The 27,316-nt window shown below is 39.4% G+C and overlaps 2 protein-coding genes across 5 annotated transcripts in view; both read left to right on the forward strand.

Moving 5' to 3' along the window:
• The window catches only part of LOC137620500 (DNA (cytosine-5)-methyltransferase 3C-like), a 102,991-nt gene extending 82,695 nt beyond the window's left edge, over positions 1 to 20,296 (forward strand). For all 4 annotated transcript variants that reach the window (XM_068350678.1, XM_068350680.1, XM_068350679.1 and 1 more), the window contains 2 exons: positions 7,287 to 7,466; positions 16,581 to 20,296. In XM_068350678.1, the coding sequence (XP_068206779.1) occupies positions 7,287 to 7,466; positions 16,581 to 16,586 (186 nt within the window). In that variant the 3' untranslated portion in view covers positions 16,587 to 20,296. The remainder of the gene's footprint in view (positions 1 to 7,286; positions 7,467 to 16,580) is intronic.
• On the forward strand, positions 7,505 to 9,683 carry LOC137620434 (uncharacterized). The gene has a single exon (XM_068350595.1). The coding sequence runs from the start codon at positions 7,680 to 7,682 to the stop codon at positions 9,681 to 9,683; it is 2,004 nt and encodes a 667-aa protein (XP_068206696.1). The 5' UTR covers positions 7,505 to 7,679.
• Positions 20,297 to 27,316: the final 7,020 nt, after the last annotated feature.

Here is a 27,316-nt window from a genome sequence, read left to right on the forward strand (position 1 = left end):
TGTCTTTTGATCAGGGATGAAATACAAAATCTTAGTTCTATTTTGCTTATCCAATTAGTGTATAGAGTAAGCCGATACTTTCCTTACATGTCCACTGTTAAAAGTTTGTTTGTTCCCCTCCTGATTAAGTAAGGGTCTTCTGTTTATAGTTTTCAGTTATTCATTTTAAATTAGTGTTTTTATTCTCTCACTCATAATTTTCTTTTTTTCAATATTAAACTTACCCGATAATCATGTAGCTGTCAACTCCGTTGCCCGACAGAATTCTATGGAGGGATACGCCAGCTATCACAATACTAGAAGGGGGTGTACTTACCAGCGCCACCTGTGGCCAGGTACTATAGTACTTCTTGTTGACACCTCCTCAATTTTTCCTCTGTCGTGCTTCCGGCAAGACGTTCTGGGATACGCTTATGATCTTGGAGTTTTTCACGGCTGTTTGGTGAAGTATTCTCTCAGATTTCGGCTGTCGCTTTACTGGAAAACTTCTATATTAGCTTAGATAGCTATTATTTAGTCCTGATTAACGGTTAACGATCTTTTGCTTGATTTTGAAACCCCTTTTGGCTAACTCTTTTGATTCAAGATGGCTGACATTTCACAAGCCCCCACCCATAGACGATGTAGGTCTTGTAATAGGCGTATTCCGAAGGCCTCGGTAGATCCTCACACCGCTTGTTCTGACTGTAGGGAAAGGCCCTGTCAGTTAGAAAATCGATGTGAGGAGTGCGCCGGACTTTCGGAACTTGATTTTGTCCGTCTTCTGAAGTATTCAACTAAGTTAGAGAGAGGTAGAGTTAGGAGGAGTTCTTCTCACTCTTCACTTTTTTCCTCATCTCATGATCCCCTACCTATTCCTACCCCTGTAGTGGCTACCCCCGAACCTACTATTTGCCCTCAGCCTGATATGTCTGTGTTTTGCGGGCCATTCAGGCCTTAGGTGAAAAAGTAGAGTCAGTGGTTAGTGATCATAAGTCTCTTGTGGCCGAAGTCAAGGAGCTTAAGGTCAAGAGTGCAGTGGGTGGTATTAGTGCCAGTGCTGTGACGAGTGCTAGTGTCAGTGCAGTGCCAAGTGCTAGTGTCAGTGTCAGTGCGGTGCGTGAGGTTACTTCTGTGCGTGCCAGTCGTCCTCCCAGTCCGGGACCTCTTGCAAGCTCCCAAGCCCAGGGGAGAAGCAATGTCGAAGGGCAAAAGGGTTCGGCAGGCCTTGATCGGCGCACAGAAGTATCCACGGTGGTTGCGGGCGTGTCTTCCAGAGACCGTCACTCCCACCTGCAGACGATTGAGCCAGTCTTTTACTCGTCTGCTGATCAATTGTCAGGGAAGAAACGCTGGACCCAGGTCTCAAGACCACTCAAACGCAGAGTCCAGTCCTCAAGAACTCAACCGGGCTGCAGTCACTGGCTCAGCTCTGACTCGCCGCAGTCATCAGTTGATTGCACTCCGCCTAAGAGGAGTAAGGTTCTGCCGCAACAGATCTCGTCTGTTAAGGCTTTACCTCAGCAGACCTTAGTGTCTGCCGACCCCAAGTTATCTCTACTGCAGTCCATGCATTCACAACTTGCGGTCTTGATGAGTGAGTGTCAGGCTGAGAAGGTTGCACCTCCTCCTGCGATCGCTCCGCCTGACCGCAGTACTGCCTGCCAGGCGTACGATGTTGAGGCTCCTCAGAATACCTTACCACGTTCTGAGTTTACTGTTTCAAGCGGTGTGCAGCCCCCTCCGCCTTCCTCAAGACAGCAATGGGAACAGGAAGCTTATACCCTTCCTCCGCTTCCGCTTGCAGTTCCACCAGTGAGGCAACACTCTATTGAGGTACAACAACCTCTCCCACCTATGAGTCGGTCTCCTCAGCCCTCGCTGCACCGAGCTCAACCCTTCTCAAGGCAAGTGCATCAACACCTTAGCCTTGCGCCTCAGGAGCCTCAACTCGCGAGACAATTACTGCGTTCTGCGCAGCCACTACCTCATCGCTCACAGCTCTCACCGCAGAAACCTCTTCTCGTTCATCAGGAACTCGCTACTGCGCCTCTGCCTACCGCTCAGCAAGCGCAACCCTTGAGTTCAGCCACTCATGCCAGGAGTCAGCCTCCTCCACCCATGCGCCTACCTTCTGCTTCGTCGGTCGATCAGCCTTTGCAGACTGAGCCTCAGGTGCTCCCTCAACTGAGTCTTGAAGAGGAAGCCACTAATATTGTTGTTCCTGCTCGTTCTGACTCTGCTGTTCAGCATACCTTACCGATCTCTTCGCTACACTCTGATGGTGAAGTGTCTGATGATGAGGTTGCACACCTGGATCCCTCATCAGACGTGGATGAATCCAAGTCTTCTCCACCTTCTATTGACTTTCGTAAGGTCTTGGCTCTTTTTAGGGAGGTGTACCCAGACCACTTTGTCTCCGCTACTCCCCGCTCTCCGCCATCTGAGTTTTCGCTGGGCATGCAGCCAGCTAAATCTTCTTATACTAGGCTCGTCTTAGCAAGGTCCTCTAAGAGAGCGTTAAGGATTTTAGAGGAGTGGTTGCAGTCTAAGCAACAACTTGGAAAGACTTCGTTTATGTTTCCTCCGACCAAGCTCACTTCTAAAGCGGGCGTTTGGTATGCCACAGGAGAGGAACCAGGCTTGGGAGTACCTGCCTCTGCCCAGGCTGACTTCTCTAGTCTGGTAGACTCTCCTCGTAGAACAGCTATGAGGCGCTCTAAGGTTTGCTGGACCTTCTCAGACCTTGATCACTTCCTGAAGGGTGTTTTTAGAGCATTTGAGATGTTCAACTTCCTAGACTGGTGCCTGGGGGCCCTCAGCAAGAAGACCTCCTCTGCGGACAAAGATTCTGCCATGCTCTTAATGTCCTGCATGGATAAGGCCATTAGAGATGGATCTGGCGAGCTTGCTTCGATGTTTGTGTCAGGGGTTCTTAAGAAAAGGGAGCAACTTTGTACCTTCCTTTCCTCCAGCATCACACCTTGTCAAAGGTCTCAACTCCTTTTCGCTCCGCTCTCGAAATTCCTTTTTCCCGAAGAGCTTGTTAAGGACTTGTCTGCTGCCCTGATACAAAAGGACACACATGATCTTGTGGCCTCATCGGCTCGTAAGACTAAGGTTTCTACCTCAGTCCCCAGGACCTATCGCACTCCAGTGGCTGATACTCCTGCTACGAGGTTCATACCGCCCTTTCGTGGTAGAGCCCCCAGCCGAGGAAGCTCCCGTCCAGACGCTTCCAGGAGCAAGTCTAGGAAAAGTTCCAAGGCTTCTAAAGGAAAAAACTGACTCTCCTCATCTCCAGACAGCAGTAGGGGCCAGACTCAAGTTCTTCTGGCACGCCTGGGAAAAGAGAGGTGCAGACGCCCAGTCTGTCAGTTGGCTGAGGGAGGGTTACAGGATTCCATTCTGCCTCAAACCCCCTCTGACCACTTCTCCCATCAACCTCTCTCCCAACTACAAAGAAGAGGACAAGAGGCTAGCGTTGCATCAGGAGGTGTCGCTTCTCGTCCAGAAGAAGGCAGTGGTTATAGTCCGGGACCATCAATCCCCGGGCTTCTACAACCGTCTCTTTCTGGTGGCCAAGAAGACAGGAGGTTGGAGACCGGTGCTGGACGTCAGCGCGCTCAATGCGTATGTCACCAAGCAGACGTTCACGATGGAGACGACGAAGTCGGTCCTAGCAGCGGTCAGGCAGGAGGACTGGATGGTCTCGTTGGACCTGAAAGATGCATACTTTCACGTTCCTATTCATCCAGACTCCCAACCTTTCCTGAGATTCGTTTTTGGAAAGGTTGTCTACCAATTCCAAGCCCTGTGTTTTGGCCTAAGCACAGCTCCTATGGTGTTTACGCTTCTGATGAGGAATTTAGCAAAGTTCCTCCACTTATCGGACATCAGAGCCTCCCTTTACTTAGACGACTGGCTGTTGAGAGCCTCCACGAGTCGTCGCTGTCTGGAGAATCTCAACTGGACTTTGGACTTAATCAAAGAACTGGGTCTGTTAGTCAACATAGAGAAGTCTCAGCTCATTCCCTCCCAATCCATTGTGTACCTGGGAATGGAGATTCGGAGTCAGGATTTTCGGGCTTTTCCATCGGCCCCAAGGATAAGCCAAGCCCTAGATTGCATCATGAGCATGCTGAAGAGGAGCAGTTGCTCGGTGAGACAGTGGATGAGTCTCACGGGGACCCTTTCATCGCTGGCCCTGTTCGTCGAACTAGGGAGACTCCACCTCCGCCCTCTTCAATTCCATCTTGCAGCTCATTGGGACAAGAGTTTGACTCTCGAGACCATCTCTATCCCAGTCACCAAAGAGATGAAGACCACTCTCTTGTGGTGGAAGACCCATCTCCTTCTCAGGGAGGGCCTATCGTTGGCTATTCAGACCCCCAATCTTCATCTCTTCTCAGATGCATCGGACTCGGGCTGGGGTGCGACCTTGAACGGACAGGAATGCTCGGGAACGTGGAACAAGGATCAGAGTATGCTCCACATCAACTGCAAGGAGCTACTAGCAGTTCATTTAGCCCTGCTGAACTTCAAGTCCCTCTTGCTAGGCAAGGTGGTGGAGGTGAACTCAGACAACACCACAGCCTTGGCTTACATCTCCAAGCAAGGAGGGACCCATTCGAGGAGCCTATACGAGATCGCAAGGGACCTCCTCATTTGGTCAAGAAGTCAAAACCTCACCTTAGTCACGAGGTTCATTCAGGGCAACATGAACGTCTCAGCAGATCGCCTGAGCAGAAGGGATCAGGTCATTCCCACGGAATGGACCCTCCACAAGAGTGTGTGCAACAGACTTTGGACCTTGTGGGGTCAGCCTACCATAGATCTGTTTGCCACCTCCATGACCAAGAGACTTCCGCTGTACTGTTCCCCAGTTCCAGACCCAGCAGCAGTTCATGTGGATGCTTTTCTGCTGAACTGGTCCCATCTCGACCTTTACGCATTTCCACCGTTCAAGATAATAAACAAAGTCCTTCAGAAGTTCATCTCGCACGAAGGGACACGGCTGACGCTGGTTGCTCCCCTTTGGCCTGCAAGAGAATGGTTCACAGAGGTACTTCAATGGCTAGTCGACGTTCCCAGGACTCTCCCTCTAAGAGTGGACCTTCTACGTCAACCTCACGTAGACAGGTTGCACCCAAACCTCCACGCTCTTCGGCTGACTGCCTTCAGACTGTCGAAAGATTCGCTAGAGCTAGAGGCTTTTCGAAGGAGGCGGCCAGCGCGATTGCCAGAGCAAGAAGGGTTTCCACTCGTAGAGTCTACCAATCTAAGTGGGAAGTCTTCCGGAGCTGGTGTAGAGCCAATGCAGTATCCTCTACCAATACCTCTGTGACCCAAATAGCTGACTTCCTTTTACATCTTAGGAATGAGAGATCCCTTTCAGCCCCTACGATTAAAGGGTACAGGAGTATGTTGGCTTCAGTTCTCCGCCACAAAGGTTTGGACCTTTCTTCCAACAAGGACCTTCAAGACATCCTTAAGTCTTTTGAGACTTCTAAAGAGCGTCGTCTATCCACTCCAGGCTGGAACCTAGACGTAGTCTTAAGGTTCCTTATGTCACCTAGGTTCGAACCTCTCCAGTCAGCTTCCTTCAAGGACCTTACCCTCAAGACTCTTTTTCTCGTCTGCCTTGCAACAGCTAAGAGAGTCAGTGAGGTTCATGCCTTCAGCAAGAACATTGGTTTCACGACCGAATCTGCAACATGTTCTTTTCAGCTTGGATTCTTAGCTAAGAATGAGCTTCCTTCACGTCCTTGGCCTAGATCGTTTGAAATACCTAGCCTCTCCAACATGGTAGGTAACGAGCTAGAGAGAGTTCTTTGCCCTGTCAGAGCTCTCAAGTATTATCTTAATAGGTCTAAACCTATTCGAGGACAGTCAGAAGCCTTATGGTGTGCCATCAAGAAACCTTCGAGGCCCATGTCCAAGAACGGGGTTTCGTATTATATAAGGCTTCTGATTAGAGAAGCCCATTCTCACTTAAAGGAGGAAGACCTTGCGTTGCTGAAGGTAAGGACCCACGAAGTAAGAGCCGTAGCTACTTCGATGGCCTTTAATAAAAACCGTTCTCTGCAGAGCATAATGGATGCAACCTATTGGAGGAGCAAGTCAGTGTTCGCATCATTTTATCTTAAAGATGTCCAGTCTCTTTACGAGAACTGCTACACCCTGGGACCATTCGTAGCAGCGAGTGCAGTAGTAGGTGAGGGCTCAGCCACTACATTCCCTTAATCCCATAACCTTTTTAACCTTTCTCTTGAATGCTTTTATTGTTGTTTTTATGGTTGTTACTGTAGGCTAAGAAGCCTTCCGCATCCTTTTGATTTGGCGGGTGGTCAATTCATTCTTGGGAAGCGCCTGGGTTAGAGGTTGTGTAGAGGTCCTTTAGTAGGGGTTGCAGCCCTATATACTTTAGCACCTTTGAGTTGATTCAGCCTCCAAGAGGAACGCTGCGCTCAGTAAGGAAGACGAACTTAAAAAAGAGGCAGAGTAACGGTTCAATTCGACTTCCTTACCAGGTACTTATTATTTCATTGTTATTTGAGATAACTGTTATATGAAATATGGGATACTTAGCTATCCTTTAATCTTGTACACTGGTTTTCACACACCCCCCTGGGTGTGAATCAGCTACATGATTATCGGGTAAGTTTAATATTGAAAAATGTTATTTTTATTAGTAAAATAAATTTTTGAATATACTTACCCGATAATCATGATTTAATTGACCCTCCCTTCCTCCCCATAGAGAACCAGTGGACCGAGGAAAAATTGAGGAGGTGTCAACAAGAAGTACTATAGTACCTGGCCACAGGTGGCGCTGGTAAGTACACCCCCTTCTAGTATTGTGATAGCTGGCGTATCCCTCCATAGAATTCTGTCGGGCAACGGAGTTGACAGCTACATGATTATCGGGTAAGTATATTCAAAAATTTATTTTACTAATAAAAATAACATATTATTGCTTCTATATTAATTTTTATTTTTTTCACTGTGTATATTCATGAATAGTTTGTCTTATTTGTTTTTTGTTTAATTGCGTGCATGTTAAAGGAGTTAGCTGCGTCATTTTGAAATATTGGCATTTCAGCTTGCTCCCTTTTTCGTCCTTCCCTTCGTTGAAGAAAAACTAGTGTTTGTAAATATGCAAAACCTGATTTGAAAGCATTAATGATTATTTGTTGGTAGATTTGGAGTGGTCAGTATTGCGATCAGATCATTCATAAATCATAAGAAACAAATTGATTACTTCATCGCCTTAAAATATTGAATCGTTAATTTATATCTTTCAGATCTTTGGCTTCCCAGCTCATTATACAGATGTTGGAAACCTAAATATTCGACAAAGACAGGCGTTACTCGGAAGGTCATGGAGTGTAGGAGTTGTGGAATATATTTTGAAACCCTTAACAAAGTATTTTCCTGTTCGTCAGAACAGAAGAAAAGAAAACGAAGCTTCCTCTAATAGTGAGGTAAGTAGAACAGACATCGAGCTTGAAGTTGACGAAAATGAGGACGTAAATGAGGACGTTGATGATAGGAATTCAGGGATCCAGACTGCCATTGAGGATACATTCACAGAAGATAGGAGAGATTTAGATGAAAATTTGCAGATTGGCATTCAGAATAAAGTAAACTCTGAAAGTGGAGGCTTTTCGAGACAGCGCAGAATTAGGGCGACTGACATGACAGGGATTGATCCAACCAGCGAGAGTGAGTCGGAAAGGTTAAGACTAAGTAGGAGAAATGTTAGATTACACCAAAGACGTTTATTGTATTGGGATGACAACGGACATAGTGTTTTTGATCGTTACAAGCAAAGCTGCTCTGATATTCCTCCGTTAGATGGCGAGTTTCCTTCAGCCTGCGAAGGATTACCAGAGTTCATGGAAGATTCTGACATTGGAGAAAGTTTTTCTGGGTTTAGCTCTGTTGTGATGGTCAGGGATGAACCAAAGTGTTCTCACAATTCTAGCAATGATATCGATCCTTTAAGTAGTCCTAGCAAGTACTTACCTGACAGTGATGACGACGGAAATATAGTAGGAGTTCCCATAGCAGAGAGGACTGAAAATCTTTTTGTTAACCTGGAATTAGACACCAGTGCTATTCCTCCATTAGATGGCGAGTTTTCTTCAGCCTGCCAAGGATTACCAGAGTTCATGGAAGATTCTGAGAATGGAGAAAGTTTTTCTGGGTTTAGCTCTGTTATGACGATCAGGGATGAACCTCAGTGTTCTCACAATTCTAGCAATGATATCGATCCTTTAAATAGTCCTAGCAAGTACTTACCTGACAGTGATGATGACGGAAATATACTAGGACTTCCCATAGCAGAGAGGACCGAAAATCTTTTTGTTAACCTGGAATTAGACACCAGTGCTATTTCTCCATTAGATGGCGAGTTTTCTTCAGCTTGCAAAGGAATACCAGCGTTCATTGAAGATTCTGACATTGGGGAAAGTTTTTCAGGTTTTTGCTCTGTTGTGATGGTCAGGGATGAACCTCAGTGTTTACACAATTCTAGTAATGATATCAATCCTTTAAGTAGTCCTAGCAACTACTTACCCGACAGTGATAATGTCCAAAATATTGTAAGAGTTCCCATAGCAGAGACTGAAAATCTCTTTGTTAAAGTGGAATTGGACACCAGTACTATTCCTCCATTATATGGCGAGTTTTCTTCCCCCTGCAAAGGATTACCAGCGTTCATGGAAGATTCTGACATTGGGGAAAGTTTTTCTGGGTTCAGCTCTGTTATGACGTTCAGGGATGAACCTCAGCGTTTACACAATTCCAACAATGATATCGAACTTTTAAGTAGTCCTAGCAGATACTTATCCGACAGTGATAATGACAAAAATACAGTAGGAGTTCCCATAGCAGAGAGGACTGGAAATCTTTTTGTTATCGTGGAAATAGACACCAGTACTATTCCTCCAATAGATGGCGAGTTTTCTTCACCTTGCAAAGGATTACCATCGTTCATGGAAGATTCTGAGAATGGAGAAAGTTTTTCTGGGTTTAGCTCTGTTATGACGATCAGGGATGAACCTCAGTGTTTACACAATTCTAGTAATGATATCAATCCTTTAAGTAGTCCTAGCAAGTACTTACCTGACAGAGATGATGATGACGGAAATAAAGTAGGAGTTCCCATAGCAAAGACTGAAAATCTTTTAGTTAACCTGGAATTAGACACCAGTACTATTCCTCCATTAGATGGCGAGTTTTCTTCAGCCTGCAAAGGATTACCAGCGTTCATGGAAGATTCTGACAATGGAGAAAGTTTTTCTGGGTTTAGCTCTGTTATGACGATCAGGGATGAACCGGAGTTCATGGAAGAATGTGACATTTCGGAAGGTTTTTCTGCTATGACGATCGGGGATGAACCACAGTATATTTCCAAGACTGGCAATGATATCAATCCTTTAAGTAGTTCTAGCAGGCACTTGTCAGTCAGTGACAAAGATGAAAATGAAATAGGAGTTCCCATAGTAGAGAGGAAATTAGACACCAATGATAGCCTTTCACACAATGCAAGCACTTCTTGTAACGTAGACAGTATTGTGGTAGATGAAAATAACATTCCTACGGAAGATTGGGGTACAGACAGTTTTTCTGATTGTAGTCTGGGAACGTTCATATCACTCGAAAATGATGCTTATCAAGGTGATGTATCTGAATGAAGTGCAATTGATGCACCAAGTGATAATAGCCTTTGAGTTTTTATTTTCTAATGACACATATTGATTGGTATTCGTAAGATTTAATTGACAATAGAGGCGTTCACAATACGAAGGGTCTCTAGACCTCAAAATCCTATTATTTTTTTTTAATTCCTTCAGTGTCTTCTGATAAAAAAAAAACTCATTTAAAAGGGTACTTGGATATAAAGACTCGAACATTTTTTAAAATCTGTAGATATGCAATAGATATATGTGTTTGAAAATTTCCTATTTCCAAATGCATTTTTCTTGTGAATTTGATTTTTCTCACTTGGCCCCTGGAGACCATTAGTATCGTGAACACCTTGTTTCAGATAATTAAATAACAAATGCAGGGTCTCATGAAAAATTTGCTTAGATTCTTAAGGGATATTGTCCCTACACAATGCATTACAGACACCACCAATGTATTGCACACCGAGATTCCTGCAGAGTGAGTAAAGCATGGAAAATTGATACAACTATTGCTGGCAAACAAGTAATTATTCCAGAGTAAAGGTATCGGTTGAGTATTAGGGCGTGTGGTATTTTCAATTTGTAATTCAAATGTTGATTGATACATACATACATATACCAAGGCACTTCCCCCAATTTTGAGGGGTAGCCGACATCAACAATTGAAACAAAACAAAACAAAAAAGGGGACCTTTACTCTCTACGTTCCTCCAGCCTAACAAGGGACTCAACCGAATTCAGCTGGTACTGCTAGGGTGCCACAGCCCAACCTCCCACATTATCCACCACAGATGAAGCTTCATAATGCTGAATCCCCTACTGATAGCAAATATTAATTATTTATTTTATTAATTTTTATATTTCAAATGATATACTGTATTTTATTTTCATAATTAACTTGCGATTTACATACAAGTAAAACCTTCGTATCTGCAGTCATGTCATTACGTTCCAAGAGAAGTTCCGCTGATGATAGGAGATTATATATTGATATGATTAAGAGATTCCAAAACTTTGTAGTTTTATATATGATTACGTAAATTTTGATGATATAAGATACATATTAAAATGATGTAGAGATTCCATAACATTGTAGTTTTATATATGATTACGTAAATTTTGATGATATAAGATACATATTAAAATGATTAAGAGATTCCATAACATTGTAGTTTTATATATGATAATGTAAATTTTGATGATATAAGATACACGATAGAAATTATTTCTCTCTCTGTAGGAATTCAATTTTTTTTTATTCTAGCATAATCTTAAATAATTCTTCGTTTAGAAGCATTTTGTTATTTCATGAAGAAAGATAGTTAAGTTAGAATTTATATGAAGTTTTTTCTATTTTGTTAACGAAAAATTTGCACTTTGTAGGAATTCATTTGTTTTTTATTCTATCATAATCTTAAATAATTCTTTATTTAGAAGAATTGTGTTATTTCATGAAGAAAAAATAGAGTTAGAATTTATACGAAAAATTTTATTTCTTAACGAAAAATTTGCACTTCTTTTAAAAGAAAGGTCTCTAAAGATATAAAAATATGATAACGTATATGTTCAATTTTACCCAATATTAATTTCATTATGAATTTAAATATTACAGTCAAAACGAAATTAAAATTTACCTATATAGCCATTTAGTTCAATAAAGTTAATCGCTCAATAGTTTATTAGGCATTGAAAAAGATTGATAAGTAGAGCTGAACATATTTTATGTTTTTGTGTTATACCTTTAAAGAGCTTCCTTTTAGACTATAAACGAGCATTATTTTGTGAACTATAGTCAATTTTTTTAGCGAGGTATATTTGCACCGACTCGCAGTGGTGCCCCTTTAGCTTGGAAAAGTTTCCTGATCGCTGATTGGTTGGACAAGATAATTCTAACCAATCAGCGATCAGGAAACTTTTCCTAGCTTTGGGCGCCGCTGCGAGGAGGTGCAAATGTGCCTCATTAAAATAAATTGAGTATAGTTAGGAAGTTATTGAAAATTATCTCTTGCGTACTTCACTTATTCAGTTCTTAGGGGGTGAGGTTAGATAGAAAAATGGGCAACATGCTCTGAAATATAATACTTTATTTTGGGAAAAGACTGGGAAAGAAGTTTATATAAAATTTTGTGCCATAAATTCTTCTATACAAATTCAGTAATAAATAAAATTAATTAATAGATTATATTGGGGGAAAGTAGGGGATTCAGTGTTATGAAGCTTCATCTGTGATGGATAACTGTGATTGTGGGCTATGCCCCATTAGCAGTACCAGCTGAACTTGGTTGAGTGCCTTGTCAGGCTAGGAGGAACGTAGAGAGGAGAGGTCTCGTTTTATGTTTAATTTGTTTGATGTCGGCCACCCCCCCAAAATTTGGGAAGTGCCTTGGTATATGTATGTATGTATTGGGGAAAAAGGATAACACATCAGTTTATTTTTTTATAATGATAGTAGTTCGACAGCATGTAGTCGAATCAGCAGATAAGGAGGTTTTACTGCTAAGTACGTATTTTCGTGTTTTATGTGTATTATTAGGAGAAGTCTTAAACAATTTCATTTATTTTTTTTGATTTTCTGTTGATTTTCTTGATTGTATATCATTTGTGATTGTATTTGTGTATCAATGCAAAATAGTGCAATCCAATGTTGACAGAACTTTCTTCCTACTCTATCGGACTTATTCGGTGTTGATTTACGTGCATCATTGGAAAAGTATTTTTTATGTAGACTTTATATAATTATTGTGTCTGAAGTGCCATACCAAGTCATGGGACCCTGATTGTACAAACTATATAGAACAGAATCACAGTACCTGAAGAATTTAAGAGCATAGCATATTTTTATACTGAATTGAAAGCTTTAATTATCTAATATTAGAAATATATTTTTTGTAAAAGTTTAATATTTGCATTGTAGCCATAAGTGAATCATATTTTTCCCAATTTCTGCAATTTATGTGCAATTTAACATTCAATTTAAGTACTTATATTTTCTCAGTTGTGAATTGGTTATTGAGCGTTGTATTTTCTTTAATTTTTCGTAAGCCTTGAAAGTATCAGACTAGAAAATTAGTGATATAATTTTTGTTAAAAGTTGTAAATCAGTGGCAAACTAAAATACCTCATTATTATAAGTTTTTTTTTATGATTTTGCTTTGTTTAGACATGACGCAAGTTCTTTCGTATGTCCTACGCACACTTTTATAGTAGATTTAATTAGGTCCTTATCCTATCTATCGCTTTTTTTTTTTTTTATTATTCCATCTTGCCATATCTGCTGCATTTCTGATTAACTGTTCTCCATCTCGTTTTCATCACACGATAAGGCTAGCTCCGTCTTTGAGCTCTCGGTTCACAACAATAACTCTTCTCTTCATTTAATTTTTTTTTGGCAAACATCAAAGAAATTTTACTGTTGTCAGTATATTAATTAAGCTGTATAATTTAGACGTTATTATGGGCTCTTCGTTTCATTTGCAGTAGAAATCATTTATATTTATCATTATGAGACTTAATATTTGAAATTATATATTTGTATGTTCATGTTGGAATTGAATGATTAGCACTTCTTTTGTTGGAATTGTTTGTATTGAGTCATATATTCCCCTGCTTTCTCTAAGTAAAAGGGAATAAAGGTTTACACACATTTTTTAAAAGAATTTTTTCACAGATGAACTTTTTATTTGAAAAGTGGATAACACATGATTTTCAGATAAACACAAATAATTGATTTTGATATAAAAATTAATGTTAAAAGAAAAGAATATATAATACTGTATTAAAAAAAATTTTTTGCTTTAAAAGTTTGTTGACGAGCAATAATGAGACTTATTTGATATGAAAAACACAAGCATTCGAAACTCATTTTAGTTAATTCAGAAGTGGTTTAGGTATAGCGCATCTAGCTTTGTCCAACTTTCATTGTATTTTTCTATTAGTTTTGACATGTTTACATTTTTGCCAATACCCTGTCTTTCCATTGGGTAAACCATATTGTTTAAAATCAGCTAAGTACTCTGCTTATTTATGCGCAGTATATTGTGTATTTTGTGGTAATTGGCATATTAGCTTAATGAAGAGAGGTACCTTTTTTTATTATTTTAGCTACAGTACAAGTACTTTGTATAAGTTTGCAAAAATTTGGTTCCAGTTTGATGTTCTTTTCCTCTCCTATAACTCTTCAATTCATGTATTATTTTCACATAAGCTTTAATCCTAAAATTCAGAATGAATACTGCATTTGTGCTCTTTCACTAATGATTATTGATCACAACTAAATCGTTTTGCAACTTTTAAGAATTTCCAAAGCTATTAGTGAAAATAATTTTACTTCATTCGATTTTCATTTCCACAGGAAAATTTGAATGTCCATTTCATGTCTCAGCTCCCTTGAAGGGGATAGGGGGGAACCTTGATATTAAGCAGCAACAGAAAGTAAAGAAAACTGGTTTTAATGCATCTGTCTGTTGTAAACCATTAACAGTCGATTGATTTGGATGAAAACTCTAGATTATTTAACATAATTAACGTAACTTTTTTGTTGAACCCACGTATGGTGTTGATCCTAGATCACAGGCACGTTAATCCCAGATAAACCAATTCTCACGTCTTTTAGACTGAAATGGTTGTAGAGTAACAAGTATTACTATCTATACCTGTGGAATGTCAGTATAGAGTAACACTGTCTCTAAAAATGAATGGTATCCAACATATTCTCATGGGTTATTATGAGTAGCTAAACACCCAGAGTAAAGCAAAGTTTATACTCATTGTATTTTACTGCTACAGAAATAACATTACTATTCATTTGGGATGTAGGATAATCTTAAAGAAAATTCCACTAATGTTGGTGACTGACACGGTAATGGTTAGGAGGAAGAGATAGAGGAAATAATGCTCTATATCTTTGACCATCTTTAAATCTTGACACCTCCTTCACCCATCCCAACGATTAACAGCCCCCTGAAGTACAAATCCGTCACTTTATGAGTTCATGAAGGTAAAACAAGGCAAGATCAGATTGCATTTCTTTATACGAGAATTCTTGTATTCCCATAGGTAATCTAGTATATGACTATAATGCCTTTGTTTACGAATCTTTGACCGAAACTGTCAGCAGTGATATTCCACCTTTTGGGCATAAATCTTGGAATGGCCTTTATCCTGTTTGTTTGGCCCATGTTTAAAGGTTGCTCATGAATGGCAGAGGCAAGGGACAATGCCCTAGAGACTATCCATATATTATATAATCAGCACCCAAGCTAGGACCAGGGATAGCCAGGCAGTGGCTGCTGATGACTCAGCAGATAGACCTATAGGCTCCCTCAAACCCCCCAGCCTTAGCTCACAAGGATGGTAAGGTTGCAGACACTAATGGCACTAACGAATCTGAGCGGGACTCGAACCCCCGTCTGGCAAACACCAGACAGAGACGTTACCAATCAGGTGTTGCAGCTGTTATGATTGTTTCTAACCGGTTCCCGAGGTAAGTCACTGTGGTGGAGCTGTCGGATCCCTTTCCCTGAACTTGATAAATGCCTCTAAAAGTTGGTTTGATGCTGCTTTTATGTCTGTGGCAACTTGCAAGTTACCTGTTGTGTAAGTGCTACCCAGCCATAGGTATGCCTATCCTTAATTACATACATACATATACCAAGGCACTTCCCCCAATTTTGGGGGGTAGCCGACATCAACAAAGAAACAAAAACAAAAAGGGGACCTCTACTCTCTACGTTCCTCCCAGCCTAACAAGGAACTCAACCGAGTTCAGCTGGTACTGCTAGGGTGTCACAGCCCACCCTCCCACATTATCCACCACAGATGAAGCTTCATAATGCTGAATCTCCTACTGCTGCTACCTCCGCGGTCATCTAAGGCATCGGAGGCAGCAGCAGGGCCTACCGGAACTGCGTCACAATCGCTCGCCATTCATTCCTATTTCTAGCACGCTCTCTTGCCTCGCTCACATCTATCCTCCTATCACCCAGAGCTTCCTTCACTCCATCCATCCACCCAAACCTTGGCCTTCCTCTCGTACTTCTGCCATCAACTCTTGCATTCATCACCACCTTTAGCAGACAGCCATTTTCCATTCTCTCAACATGGCCAAACCACCTCAACACATTCATATCCACTCTAGCTGCTAACTCATTTCTTACACCCGTTCTCACTCTCACCACTTCGTTCCTAACCCTATCTACTCGAGATACACCAGCCATACTCCTTAGACACTTCATCTCAAACACATTCAATTTCTGTCTCTCCATCACTTTCATTCCCCACAACTCCGATCCATACATCACTTAATTATGTTGGGGTTATTATTATTATTACTTGCTAAGCTATAGCCCTAGTTGGAAAAGCAGGATGCTATAAGCCCAGGGGCTCCAACAGGGAAAATAGACACCTAAATAAATATTTCCTATAAAAACATGAACAAAAACAAGAGGAAGAGAAATAAGATAGTGTGCCCGAGTGTATCCTCAAGCAAGAAAACTCTTACCCAAGACAGTGAAAGAGATCTTGAAGGACTTTCTCTGAAGCTCTGAAGGCATGACTTGGAACATGTAGGAGAATTGCTGCAGACCAATGGTCTTCAAGTGTGAACCCCTTATCATGTATACCTTATAAGTCTATTGTTGGATATTAGGATATTACAGTGTTAGTGAGTAAGGTTTGTATGCTTTACAATAAGTTTAATGATTCTAGTTATTTTTCTTAAACATTGAAAACAAAGAATTAGATCAAGTTATCAGTAATGTGAAAAATATAAAATAGTAGATATAGTTGCAAACTTATAAAAGATTAGTTACCAGGTTAATGTTACAACACTGCTGTTTATTAGTATTATCCTTTATGCAGTATTGCATACTATAATTATCATTAATTTTATTTTATTGATTTCAGAACTGAGGAAAAGGAAGAGAAAACTATATAGACCCAGCAGACTGATAAGACAGATGCAGCTATGATTTTTTTTTCACTGAAGACACAGAGTTGAAACTGGTCCATTTCAACTCGTAAAGGTAAATTGACAAAAGGCCATGTTTGCAAAATTTTTCATGAATAATGTAAGTAATGTAAGAAAGCTATGGAGGGAAGAGTTGTTAAAGGTTAGGCAAGTATTAGCCTATTTACTGTGGTATTATTTTGATGAATCTTACTACTAGGTCACATTGCCTTTATCTACAAAGCAAGAGCTTTCGATGTTTAACAAAAGTAAAAGTTCTTTTACGTACACAATCCTCCAGGGATCGCCAGGGAAGGATCCCCAACCCAAAGAGAAAAAGATATCCTCACGCTATTTACGTTGTCAGAGCAGCATGACATTTTTCGTAATGCTTTTGTGATTTTTCGTTTTAGCAAGTTTTGAATAAGTCCATGCAGTATTTTATCAGTTCTTTTAATCAATTTACTGCCAGGATTATTCAGGTATGCTGTGTGCCTACGATTACCTAGCCACTGCATATTAACAAGTTTTATTTTGGAGTTTTTCTCCCTTTGTGGATTTTTATCACAGCATTTTTTTTAGCGTTTTTATATTCTAGTCAGTTTGCTGCATGTATTTAAAGTTTGTCAGTAATGTTCTGATTATTGTGATCTGACTGCCATATGATAAAGGGGTGATTTCTTTTCTAGTCTTATTGGTTGTGTCATTTTAGGATGAAGGAACTATAGTCTATATCGTCTCCTTCGTAGCGAAAAGGGTAGGGCACGGCCAGTTTTGTGGTATGTGAAAGCTGCATAAGTTGTACAATGCAAATATAATTGGTTTCTGATGATATTTTGCCAATTATTAAATGGCCGCCTAATTTTCTAGTTTTTAACAACTATGAAACAAAAGTTTTCTTCTTAAACGTGGCAGGTAAATTTTACAGCGCTGCCAGTGTAAATTGTTTGTTTTATAATATTTGGCGGCAAAATTACGATACTCTAGTCAGAAATAAGATGAGGGAACTAACGAGTGTTATTTCTCCTTGGAGAAATAATATGATACCCCAAAAGTGGGAGACTACAATTTGTAAGTTTTTGATGACCCGGTTACATTAGCCTGGTACCCCTGACAGTGAGGCATTTGTTGACCGAATGCCCAAATCTTGGGTACTTGAGAAATTAATATTTGTTTGGGGCTTGTAGTAGGGATGGCTGGTTTGTCCTTACCAAGATTCTTGGGCATAATGTGTCCTAGAGTACTACCGGTGTTTTTAGATTTTTTTCAGAAGCCAGTCTTCTGAAAGTTATTTAACTTTTATACCAACCCGTTTGTTTTTTATGGTTTTAAGTTGAATTTCCTTTTGTAGTTTATTTATAACAAATATCAGCATCAATGACCTTTGATGTCGGGTAACATCAGCCATATTGCGATGAATGATACCCCTGACAGTGAGGCATTTGTTGACCGAATGCCCAACTTCTGGGTACTTGAGAAATTAATATTTGTTAGGGGCTTGCAGTAGGGATGGCAGGTTTGTCCTTACCAAGATTCTTGGGCATAATGTGTCCTAGAGTACTACCGGTGTTTTTAGATTTTTTTCAGAAGCCAGTCTTCTGAAAGTTATTTAACTTTTATACCAACCTGTTTGTTTTTATGGTTTGAGTTGAATTTCCTTTTGTAGTTTATTTATAACAAATGATATCGGCGTCAATGACCTTTGATGTCAGGTAACATCAGCCACATTGCAATGACTTGTACCCCTGACAGTGAGGCATTTGTTGACCGAATGCCCAACTCTTGGGTACTTGAGAAATTAATATTTGTTAGGGGCTTGCAGTAGGGATGGCAGGTTTGTCCTTACCAAAATTCTTGGGCATAATGTGTCCTAGAGTACTACCGGTGTTTTTAGATTTATTTCATAAGCCAGTCTTCTGGAAGTTATTGAACTTTTATACCAACCTGTTTGTTTTTATGGTTTAAGTTGAATTTCCTTTTGTAGTTTATTTATAACAAATGATATCAACGTCAATGGCCTTTGATGTCAGGTAACATCAGCCATATTGGAACGACTGGTACCCCTGACAGTGAGGCATTTGTTGACCGAATGCCCAACTCATAGGTACTTGAGAAATTAATTTATGTTAGTGGCTTGCAGTAGGGATGGCAGGTTTGTCCTTACCAAGATTCTTGGGCATAATGTGTCCTAGAGTACTACCGGTGTTTTTAGATTTATTTCAGAAGCCAGTTTTCGAAAGTTATTTAACTTTTATACCAGCCTGTTTACTTTTATGGGTTTAATTTGAATTTCCTTTTGTTGTTTATTTATAACAAATGATATTGGCGTCAATGACCTTTGATGTCAGGATGCCAGAAAACTCAAAAATTTATCACTGAATCAGTCAGATTCTATCTCAAGTTTTAAACCGACTTCAGTGCATTGAGAGGTGGAATGGCCCATGCCTCCACCGGGATTAAACCCCTACTGGGAAAAGCTGTCCTCATGCAGGTATCAAAAACAGTTTTGTTCCAAATTGGGAACTTGTTTTCCAGGCTAGAAACAATGTAAATTCTCACAGGTAAATGAATCATACGGTATATAAGGAGTCATTCATTCCCAAATTAATTCTGAATATACTGCCATCTTCTTAACACTTTCCAAATCAACTGACAGAATTCTCAAACTCGCTGTTTTTTTAGTTTTGACAGATGTCTGACAGCAGCGTGGAGGTGTCTGGCAACCTCTTGGCAGTAGCAACAAGACTCCTATATATAGAAGGTATTAAAAATATAACAAATCATTTTAAAAGTGAGAACCCCTTTGTTTTTACGTATCTCAAGACCATAGAAAGTGCCCTTATTAATGTTTATCAAAACAAAATGCATATAGAATCCGGAGTTTACAAAGCACCATGTGGAGATTGTGGAAAAGTTTATGCGGATCTCAAAGATTATTTGAATGCAAAAGATTTTTCAGGTATGGCTTTGAGAACTCTGGTATTTTTGTTCATCTTAGAGATTTAGGGCATTAAACTAACTGGAACGAGTCATCTTTGCTTTTTAACCCTTTCACCCCCAAAGGACGTACAGTTACGTTCTTGCAAAACACTCAAAACACTGTTAATTACATGTTTTTATATATTTTTGATAATTTTATGAGAAACTTCAGGCATTTTCCAAAAGAATGAGACCAACTTGACCTCTCTAGGACAAAAATTAAGCCTGTTAGAGCAATTTGGAAAAAATATATAGCAAAATGTGCTCGAAATTCAACATTATGGTGGGGGTAAAAAGAGTTAAAAGTGTCAGTCCGTACAAAAGAATAATTCTGGAATCGGCCTTCATAAACCAAAAAAATACAATGAACTTATCCGAAGGTCAGTGGAAAGCCGACATAGTGGACATCACCCTTTTGAATCCGATTATCTAGAAGATAATCCAGCGAGATTGACCGCCAGATTACCATCAAAGGTCAAGACATCAACCTCCAATCTGGTCAAGAATATGAAGATGCACTTGGATGAAATTAAATTTGGCTAATCCATCCATGCACAAAACCTTTTTATATTAAAGGGAAACATCATTTTGCCTTCATATATGAATTGTCTCTTTCCATTTCTTATCTCATTTTACTGAAGAGGGCCAATGTGTATTTGGCTAAATTATGGTGATTCATTTTTATTTTCTTTGTTTCTTTTATGGGCCTTTTATATATATATATATATATATATATATATATATATATATATATATATATAAATATATATATATATATATATATATATATATATATATATATATATATATATATATATATATATATATATATATATATATATATATATCATCCAACAAATGGTAGAGCTTTTTTACTTCTACAACCTTGGAATTTACAGATATATGTAGGTAAATTAAAGTAAAAACTAGTAATTGCAGAAGTGCATTAACTCGAAACACGAGATAATCCTTAGGAAGATTCAAAAAGAGATTTACTTTATTGCTTCCAAGAGATATTCATACAGGATTTAAATGGGTAAACTTGAACGGTACACCTTTAAACACTGCTGAGAAGTACATTTGGCAACATAGGGGATAATACCTAAATTGCCATGAAGGAACCAATAGGGTATACGTACCCCCTTTCTCTCTTTATGCTTGAATCACACTTGTCATTTCTTGCTCAAGGTTTTGGCCAATGCCTAGCTGCTGCTCGCGAGCGAAAGTTTTAGCTTCACACTGCGATCTCGTGGTTCAAGGAGCAGTAGAAAAGTGTAAAAAAACACGATCAACTGACATCATCAGATGACTCAGAAATTTGGGACGGTTGCAAAATGTGCTGCAGTAATGTGTATTCTCTTGATGTTACGTGAATGGAAGAGGAACAAAAAACGATAGTGGGTTCGATAGCGGTTCAGGGGAAGAGAAGCCATCGTCACAGAGCACGTCCTATTTACAGCAGCCATCTTGTTTGCTTACACACATCTAAAATGCTCATGGTTGTGCTTACTGGTTCCCATCCAGTCGGGAAGCCAATATCTCGAGCAACAAGGTCCCGAATTCTCATTTTTGGCAGTAACAGCTTTATTTATTGCATAATATTCTGGTTTTTTATTGCATAATATTCTGGTTTTCCTATTAATATTATGCTTTCTTATAGTGAGTGTGGTTTAAAGTAAATTAAACTAAACCTCCATTTTATTTTGTTTATCAAAACTTATGGGATTATTATATGGTTGCCATAAGCATTATGGATATGTTTGGCAATCATTCATCAGCTCCTGATGCCTCACTAAGCTTCTTTGGGTGAGGGTCAAGCTTTAAATGTTATGTTCTCATTTCATATTCTTTAGCACATTTTGGCTTGCCAAAGTCATTGTAAATATTGAATACGGAATTTTCTGTGTTGGAGATATTTGTGGTTGCATTTCCTCTAGATTTTTGGAAATTAACTCTGACTACAAATGACAGTATCAGGCTGAAATGTGTATACACAGTTCCTCTATTTATTTGGTTGTATTTTTATTTTTACATGATGTAGATTTAAAGACAAGAATAGCTGATAAGGATTTCAATTGACTTTTCAGTGTCCTGTCTGATTACCACTGAATGTGATACAGTAGTCAGCAATGTGACCTTGAGGTATATTAATCAAAATGAACAGAATTTTGATACTTAGCTCTAGGTCACATGTTTGCCGTCCCTCCTCCCCACAGTCAAGTGGTATATGTACTACTTGAAGTCTCTATCAGTGTCAAATTTTGAGAACTAAAGAATTGGGCGAGATATTCAGGTTCTGCCTTCCCTGAGTTTGTGTGTGTCCTACCTTTATTATCCCCAGTATGTAAAGAATTTTTTTCTTTTATAAGATCTAAAGCTCGCTATTTGTAGATGTAAGCAATGTGTCCTAGAGATAGATATCTTATTATTAGAGATGTTTTCATTTTTAAGATCTCTTCCTTTAAAATATTTTTTACCATGTCGTTTGATATCCGTATGTACTAAGTTACAGAAACACAACTGAAAAACAGTTGAATGGTCTGCATTCATAGTACATATTTTCATGATCTGTGTATGATGGACAAAATTCTTCATGTTTAGAGTTCATTCCATCATAATGTGTTGTTATATTTCTGTGGTTTGGAGCTAAAACTATCACCAAACATTTAGTCCTTTAGAAGCTTCTGCTGGAAGTTTAAAATTGAAATTTTTAATGCTAAATTAATATTAACATGTATTTATTTGGACAATTGACTAATGAGGACAAGCGGGTTGAATTACCTGATAGGAATAAGGACGTTAAATAAGGAATGTTATTTTGAAGAATGTATAAACAAGCTGTACAATATTACATTTTCATAATTTTGAATGTTATATCGTAAGTAGTTTATTTTATGAAAATAGAAATTAAGCACTGCCCTTTAAGTAAGTACAATTATTCAACTAAATTAAGTATCTGACAATTTTTAAATTATGAATTAAACTTAGACTATGGATAATGGAACTATGTAATTAACGATAGACGTTATTGGAAACAGCTTTTTAGTTTTTACACAAAGCACTGTGATTTATGAGTATTAAGAAATTGACACTTATATTCCTGTACATATATGCACCTCAGATTTATATTTGATATATGACAATGCACTGCCTAGAGTGTAGCACCTCAAATAACGTGAAAACTTGGTATACGAGTTTATCTTTCTTTCTTGAAATTTCAAGCCACTTTCATCTAAGTGTGTTGTATATGGTACATGAGTATGTATTTCCTCTGTGTAGATTTGTAGTAATCCAAAGGGATGTACAGTAGTTAACCCTTTTACCCCCAAAGGACGTACTGGTACGTTTCACAAAAGCCATCCCTTTACCCCCATGGACGTTCCGGTACGTCCTTGCAAAAAAATGCTAAATTTTTTTTTTTTTTCATATTTTTGATAATTTTTTCAGAACATTCAGGCATTTTCCAAGAGAATGAGACCAACCTGACCTCTCTATGACAAAAATTAAGGCTGTTAGAGCAATTTAAAAAATATATATATTGCAAAATGTGCTGGGAAAAAAATAACCCCCCGGGGGTTAAGGGTTGGAAATTTCCAAATAGCCTGGGGGTAAAAGGGTTAACTACAATTTTATCTTAAACTTTGTCAGGGTATTAGCTTAGAACACTTCAGTGTCAGTGGCAATAGTCCTTGCGATGCTGTTAAATCTATATATCTTTCAGGTTAATTTTGTTGCTATTTGTTTTTTCATATTTTAAAATTGTAAAGATTTTGGTAAAAGTAATTTTCTACCATGGGATTGTCTAGTGTCTGGAAATTTACACTTATGTCCAGGTGGGGGAGGCTGAGTTCTGCTACCGTAGAAATGCCAACTAAACACTGCTGAATCCCTCGTTAGGCAGGGAGAAACGATGAGAAAAAAATGCCCCCTTTGTTTTTTAATGTTGGCTACCTCCCTTAATTGTAGGAAGTGCCATGGTAGATAGATAGTGTGATATCCAGGTGATGGATCATTATTTTCCCTTCTTTTGGGATACATAAATCCAGTAATGTAGTATATCTTCCTTCTACATTTTATCGCTTGTTTTACTTCTTCCAGGTCTTAAACTCATAGACCATGAATCTCCCTATTTTGCTATAAGGGTTCATGTGTTTACCTAAACCACATCTTTCCCTACACTGTACTTTGCTTTCTGTCCTTATAACCTTTATAACAATGTTGTGCATCTGTTTTTGACAACATATTTGTTTTCCTTTAATATTTAATTTAAAAAATATTCTTACAGTATAATGTTTACATCCATCTGCTTAAGTCTTTGAAATTGGAATTTTGTTATCATGTCAATCTGTAATAATTGATGGTGCTATACTTTTGTCCTCATCTTTCTCTGGTGATTTCACACTTTCTGATCTAAACTAATTATAAAGCCATTTTTCTCAGGTCAGTGCATTTCTGTATTTAATTGTGCAATTTTCTGCTCCCGTAGGATATTCTTATTTCTTTAGACATTAGAAGTACAGTATATTCATCACTTTCAATGTTTTATGCAGTCTTAATGCAGATCTGAATGATATATATAATTTAAGAAGACAAAAACTAATTTTGTTTTATACTCAACAATTTTTTCTATCTATCTACTAGCCTTTAACACGCATGATCGTTGAGACTTTGGACGAGTAAACTTGGGAAAATCTACCTCTAGAAAACTAGGTTTTTTAACTCGTGTCTCCACAGTAGCTAATCCTGATTTATGAGAATCTTTTCCATTCTTATATAGTTTACATTATTGTTTTCAGTTGCATTATATTATGTTCTATGGGCATTACTTTAGGCAATCCTTTCAAGAAGAGCATGCTACTGCCAGTCTACAGTAGACCTTTTATTACTCTTGTACCTTGGAGATCATACGTTGGTTCCGAAACTGTGTTCAAACACCACATCAATTTATCCTATAAGAATTCATGGAAATAATAATTGTTTCCCCACACAAGGATGCTCCTACAGTTATTGGGCTATTTTTATATAGTTTGGATTATTATAATACAATATAATAGAATTATAAAGAAAAAGGTAAATTGTATTACTGTATAGATCTGAAAGGCACTTCCACGTCCTTTTCACTTCTCATTTCTGGGCTTACCCAGGGTTTTAACTAGGCTGGAGCTTGTACAGCTTTAAAGTAATGCCATTCAACTTGTATATAGCTTCACGGTTGTCTACAAAACTACCAAAGACTGTGTTCAAGCTACTGCGGTTGCTGGGAGATCAGTTGATTGCTTATCTGGACGGCTGGTTGGTCTGGGCAGAAATGAAGAAATTATGGTCCACATACACCTACCACATCCTGTAAGATCTTCAGGAGCTTGGCCTCCTGATCAACTTCACAAAATTAAGACTACTGTAGTTCCAGAGGAAGTCTTCAATTGGAGGGATAGATGTTCCTTGTTACCCCTTGACTGCAAAAGGATTTTCAGACTTTGGACTTGACCAATGCCTCTTCATGTATTCCCCTTCTCCTATATCTATGATTGCTCATAAGGATGCATACAAGTTGGGTTGGAGAGGTCACACAGGGGATATCTTATATGTTTAGGGAGTGGTTGCCTATGCAGCTTATTTCACATACTTATTGGAACTGATGTCAGTCTTGCTGACATTAGAAAATTTAATGAGGAACCCGCAGATCAAAATCTTAATCGACAACTAGACCTCAGAGCTATCAAAATACAGACTGCAGAAATGGAGAATGAATGACAGTCTGACCACCAAGAATGCTCTCCCTAATTGTAGTGAAGACCTGCACTTGAGATTTTCCCTTAACAGGAGGAAATGGGTCACCCTGAATAGAGGAAGGACAAAACTGGTATCACCTTCGGAGATGGGGTTACACAATGCTGGGTGTCCCGACAGAGCCAATCCAAACAATGTGTAGCTGCCCCCTAGGGCTCACCTGTTGGGACCTGGATCTAAGAACAGCAAACGATATTGCACCCCAATGGGTAGAGCAATGGTGCCATAATATGTAATGATGATGAGCAGTCTGTTCTCTAGACACATAGTGGATCATAAACGAGAGCTTCCCTACATTCTTGAAATTGTTCCGGAACTCCAGTGGACCTGTTTGCGATGGCAGAGAACCACAAACTTCAACTTTATATAGCTCCAAATTTAGATTATCAAGATATTGAAAGAGATGCCTAGAACTTAGACTGGAACAGTGTCTCCAGAGATTGGACCTTTAAAGGTAAAACTGACAGGTTTTTGGTGCCAATCTCATCCAAGATTAGAAAGTCTCCCCAGAGAGAGAACCTTTGAAGGTGAATTTGACAGGTTTCAGTTCCGATCTCATCCAAGATTGGAAAGCCTCTCCAGAGAGAGAACCTTTGAAGGTGAAGTTGACGGGTTTCAGTTCCGATCTCATCCAAGATTGGAAAGCCTCTCCAGAGAGGGAACCTTTGAAGGTGAAGTTGACGGGTTTCAGTTCCGATCTCATCCAAGATTGGAAAGCCTCTCCAGAGAGGGAACCTTTGAAGGTGAAGTTGACGGGTTTCAGTTCCGATCTCATCCAAGATTGGAAAGCCTCTCCAGAGAGGGAACCTTTGAAGGTGAAGTTGACGGGTTTCAGTTCCGATCTCATCCAAGATTGGAAAGCCTCTCCAGAGAGAGAACCTTTGAAGGTGAAGTTGACGGGTTTCAGTTCCGATCTCATCCAAGATTGGAAAGCCTCTCCAGAGAGGGAACCTTTGAAGGTGAAGTTGACGGGTTTCAGTTCCGATCTCATCCAAGATTGGAAAGCCTCTCCAGAGAGGGAACCTTTGAGGGTAAAGTTGACAGGTTTCTGTTCCAATCTCATCCAAGATTAGAAAGTCTCTCCAGAGAGAGAACCTTTAAAGGTAAAGTTGACAGGTTTCAGTTCCAATCTCATCCAAGATTGGAGTCTCTCTCCTGAGAGAGAACCTTTGAGGGTAAAGTTGACAGGTTTCAGTTCCAATCTCATCCAAGATTGGAGTCTCTCTCCCGAGAGAGAACCTTTGAGGGTAAAGTTGACAGGTTTCAGTTCCAATCTCATCCAAGATTGGAGAGTCTCTCCCGAGAGAGAACCTTTGAGGGTAAAGTTGACAGGTTTCAGTTCCAATCTCATCCAAGATTGGAGAGTCTCTCCCGAGAGAGAACCTTTGAGGGTAAAGTTGACAGGTTTCAGTTCCAATCTCATCCAAGATTGGAGAGTCTCTCCCGAGAGAGAACCTTTGAGGGTAAAGTTGACAGGTTTCAGTTCCAATCTCATCCAAGATTGGAGTCTCTCTCCCGAGAGAGAACCTTTGAGGGTAAAGTTGACAGGTTTCAGTTCCAATCTCATCCAAGATTGGAGAGTCTCTCCCGAGAGAGAACCTTTGAGGGTAAAGTTGACAGGTTTCAGTTCCAATCTCATCCAAGATTGGAGTCTCTCTCCCGAGAGAGAACCTTTGAGGGTAAAGTTGACAGGTTTCAGTTCCAATCTCATCCAAGATTGGAGTCTCTCTCCTGAGAGAGAACCTTTGAGGGTAAAGTTGACAGGTTTCAGTTCCAATCTCATCCAAGATTGGAGAGTCTCTCCTGAGAGAGAACCTTTGAGGGTAAAGTTGACAGGTTTCAGTTCCAATCTCATCCAAGATTGGAGAGTCTCTCCCGAGAGAGAACCTTTGAGGGTAAAGTTGACAGGTTTCAGTTCCAATCT

This window comes from Palaemon carinicauda, chromosome 27, assembly GCF_036898095.1.
Source record: "Palaemon carinicauda isolate YSFRI2023 chromosome 27, ASM3689809v2, whole genome shotgun sequence".
In the NCBI taxonomy this organism is placed as follows: Eukaryota; Metazoa; Arthropoda; class Malacostraca; order Decapoda; family Palaemonidae; genus Palaemon; species Palaemon carinicauda.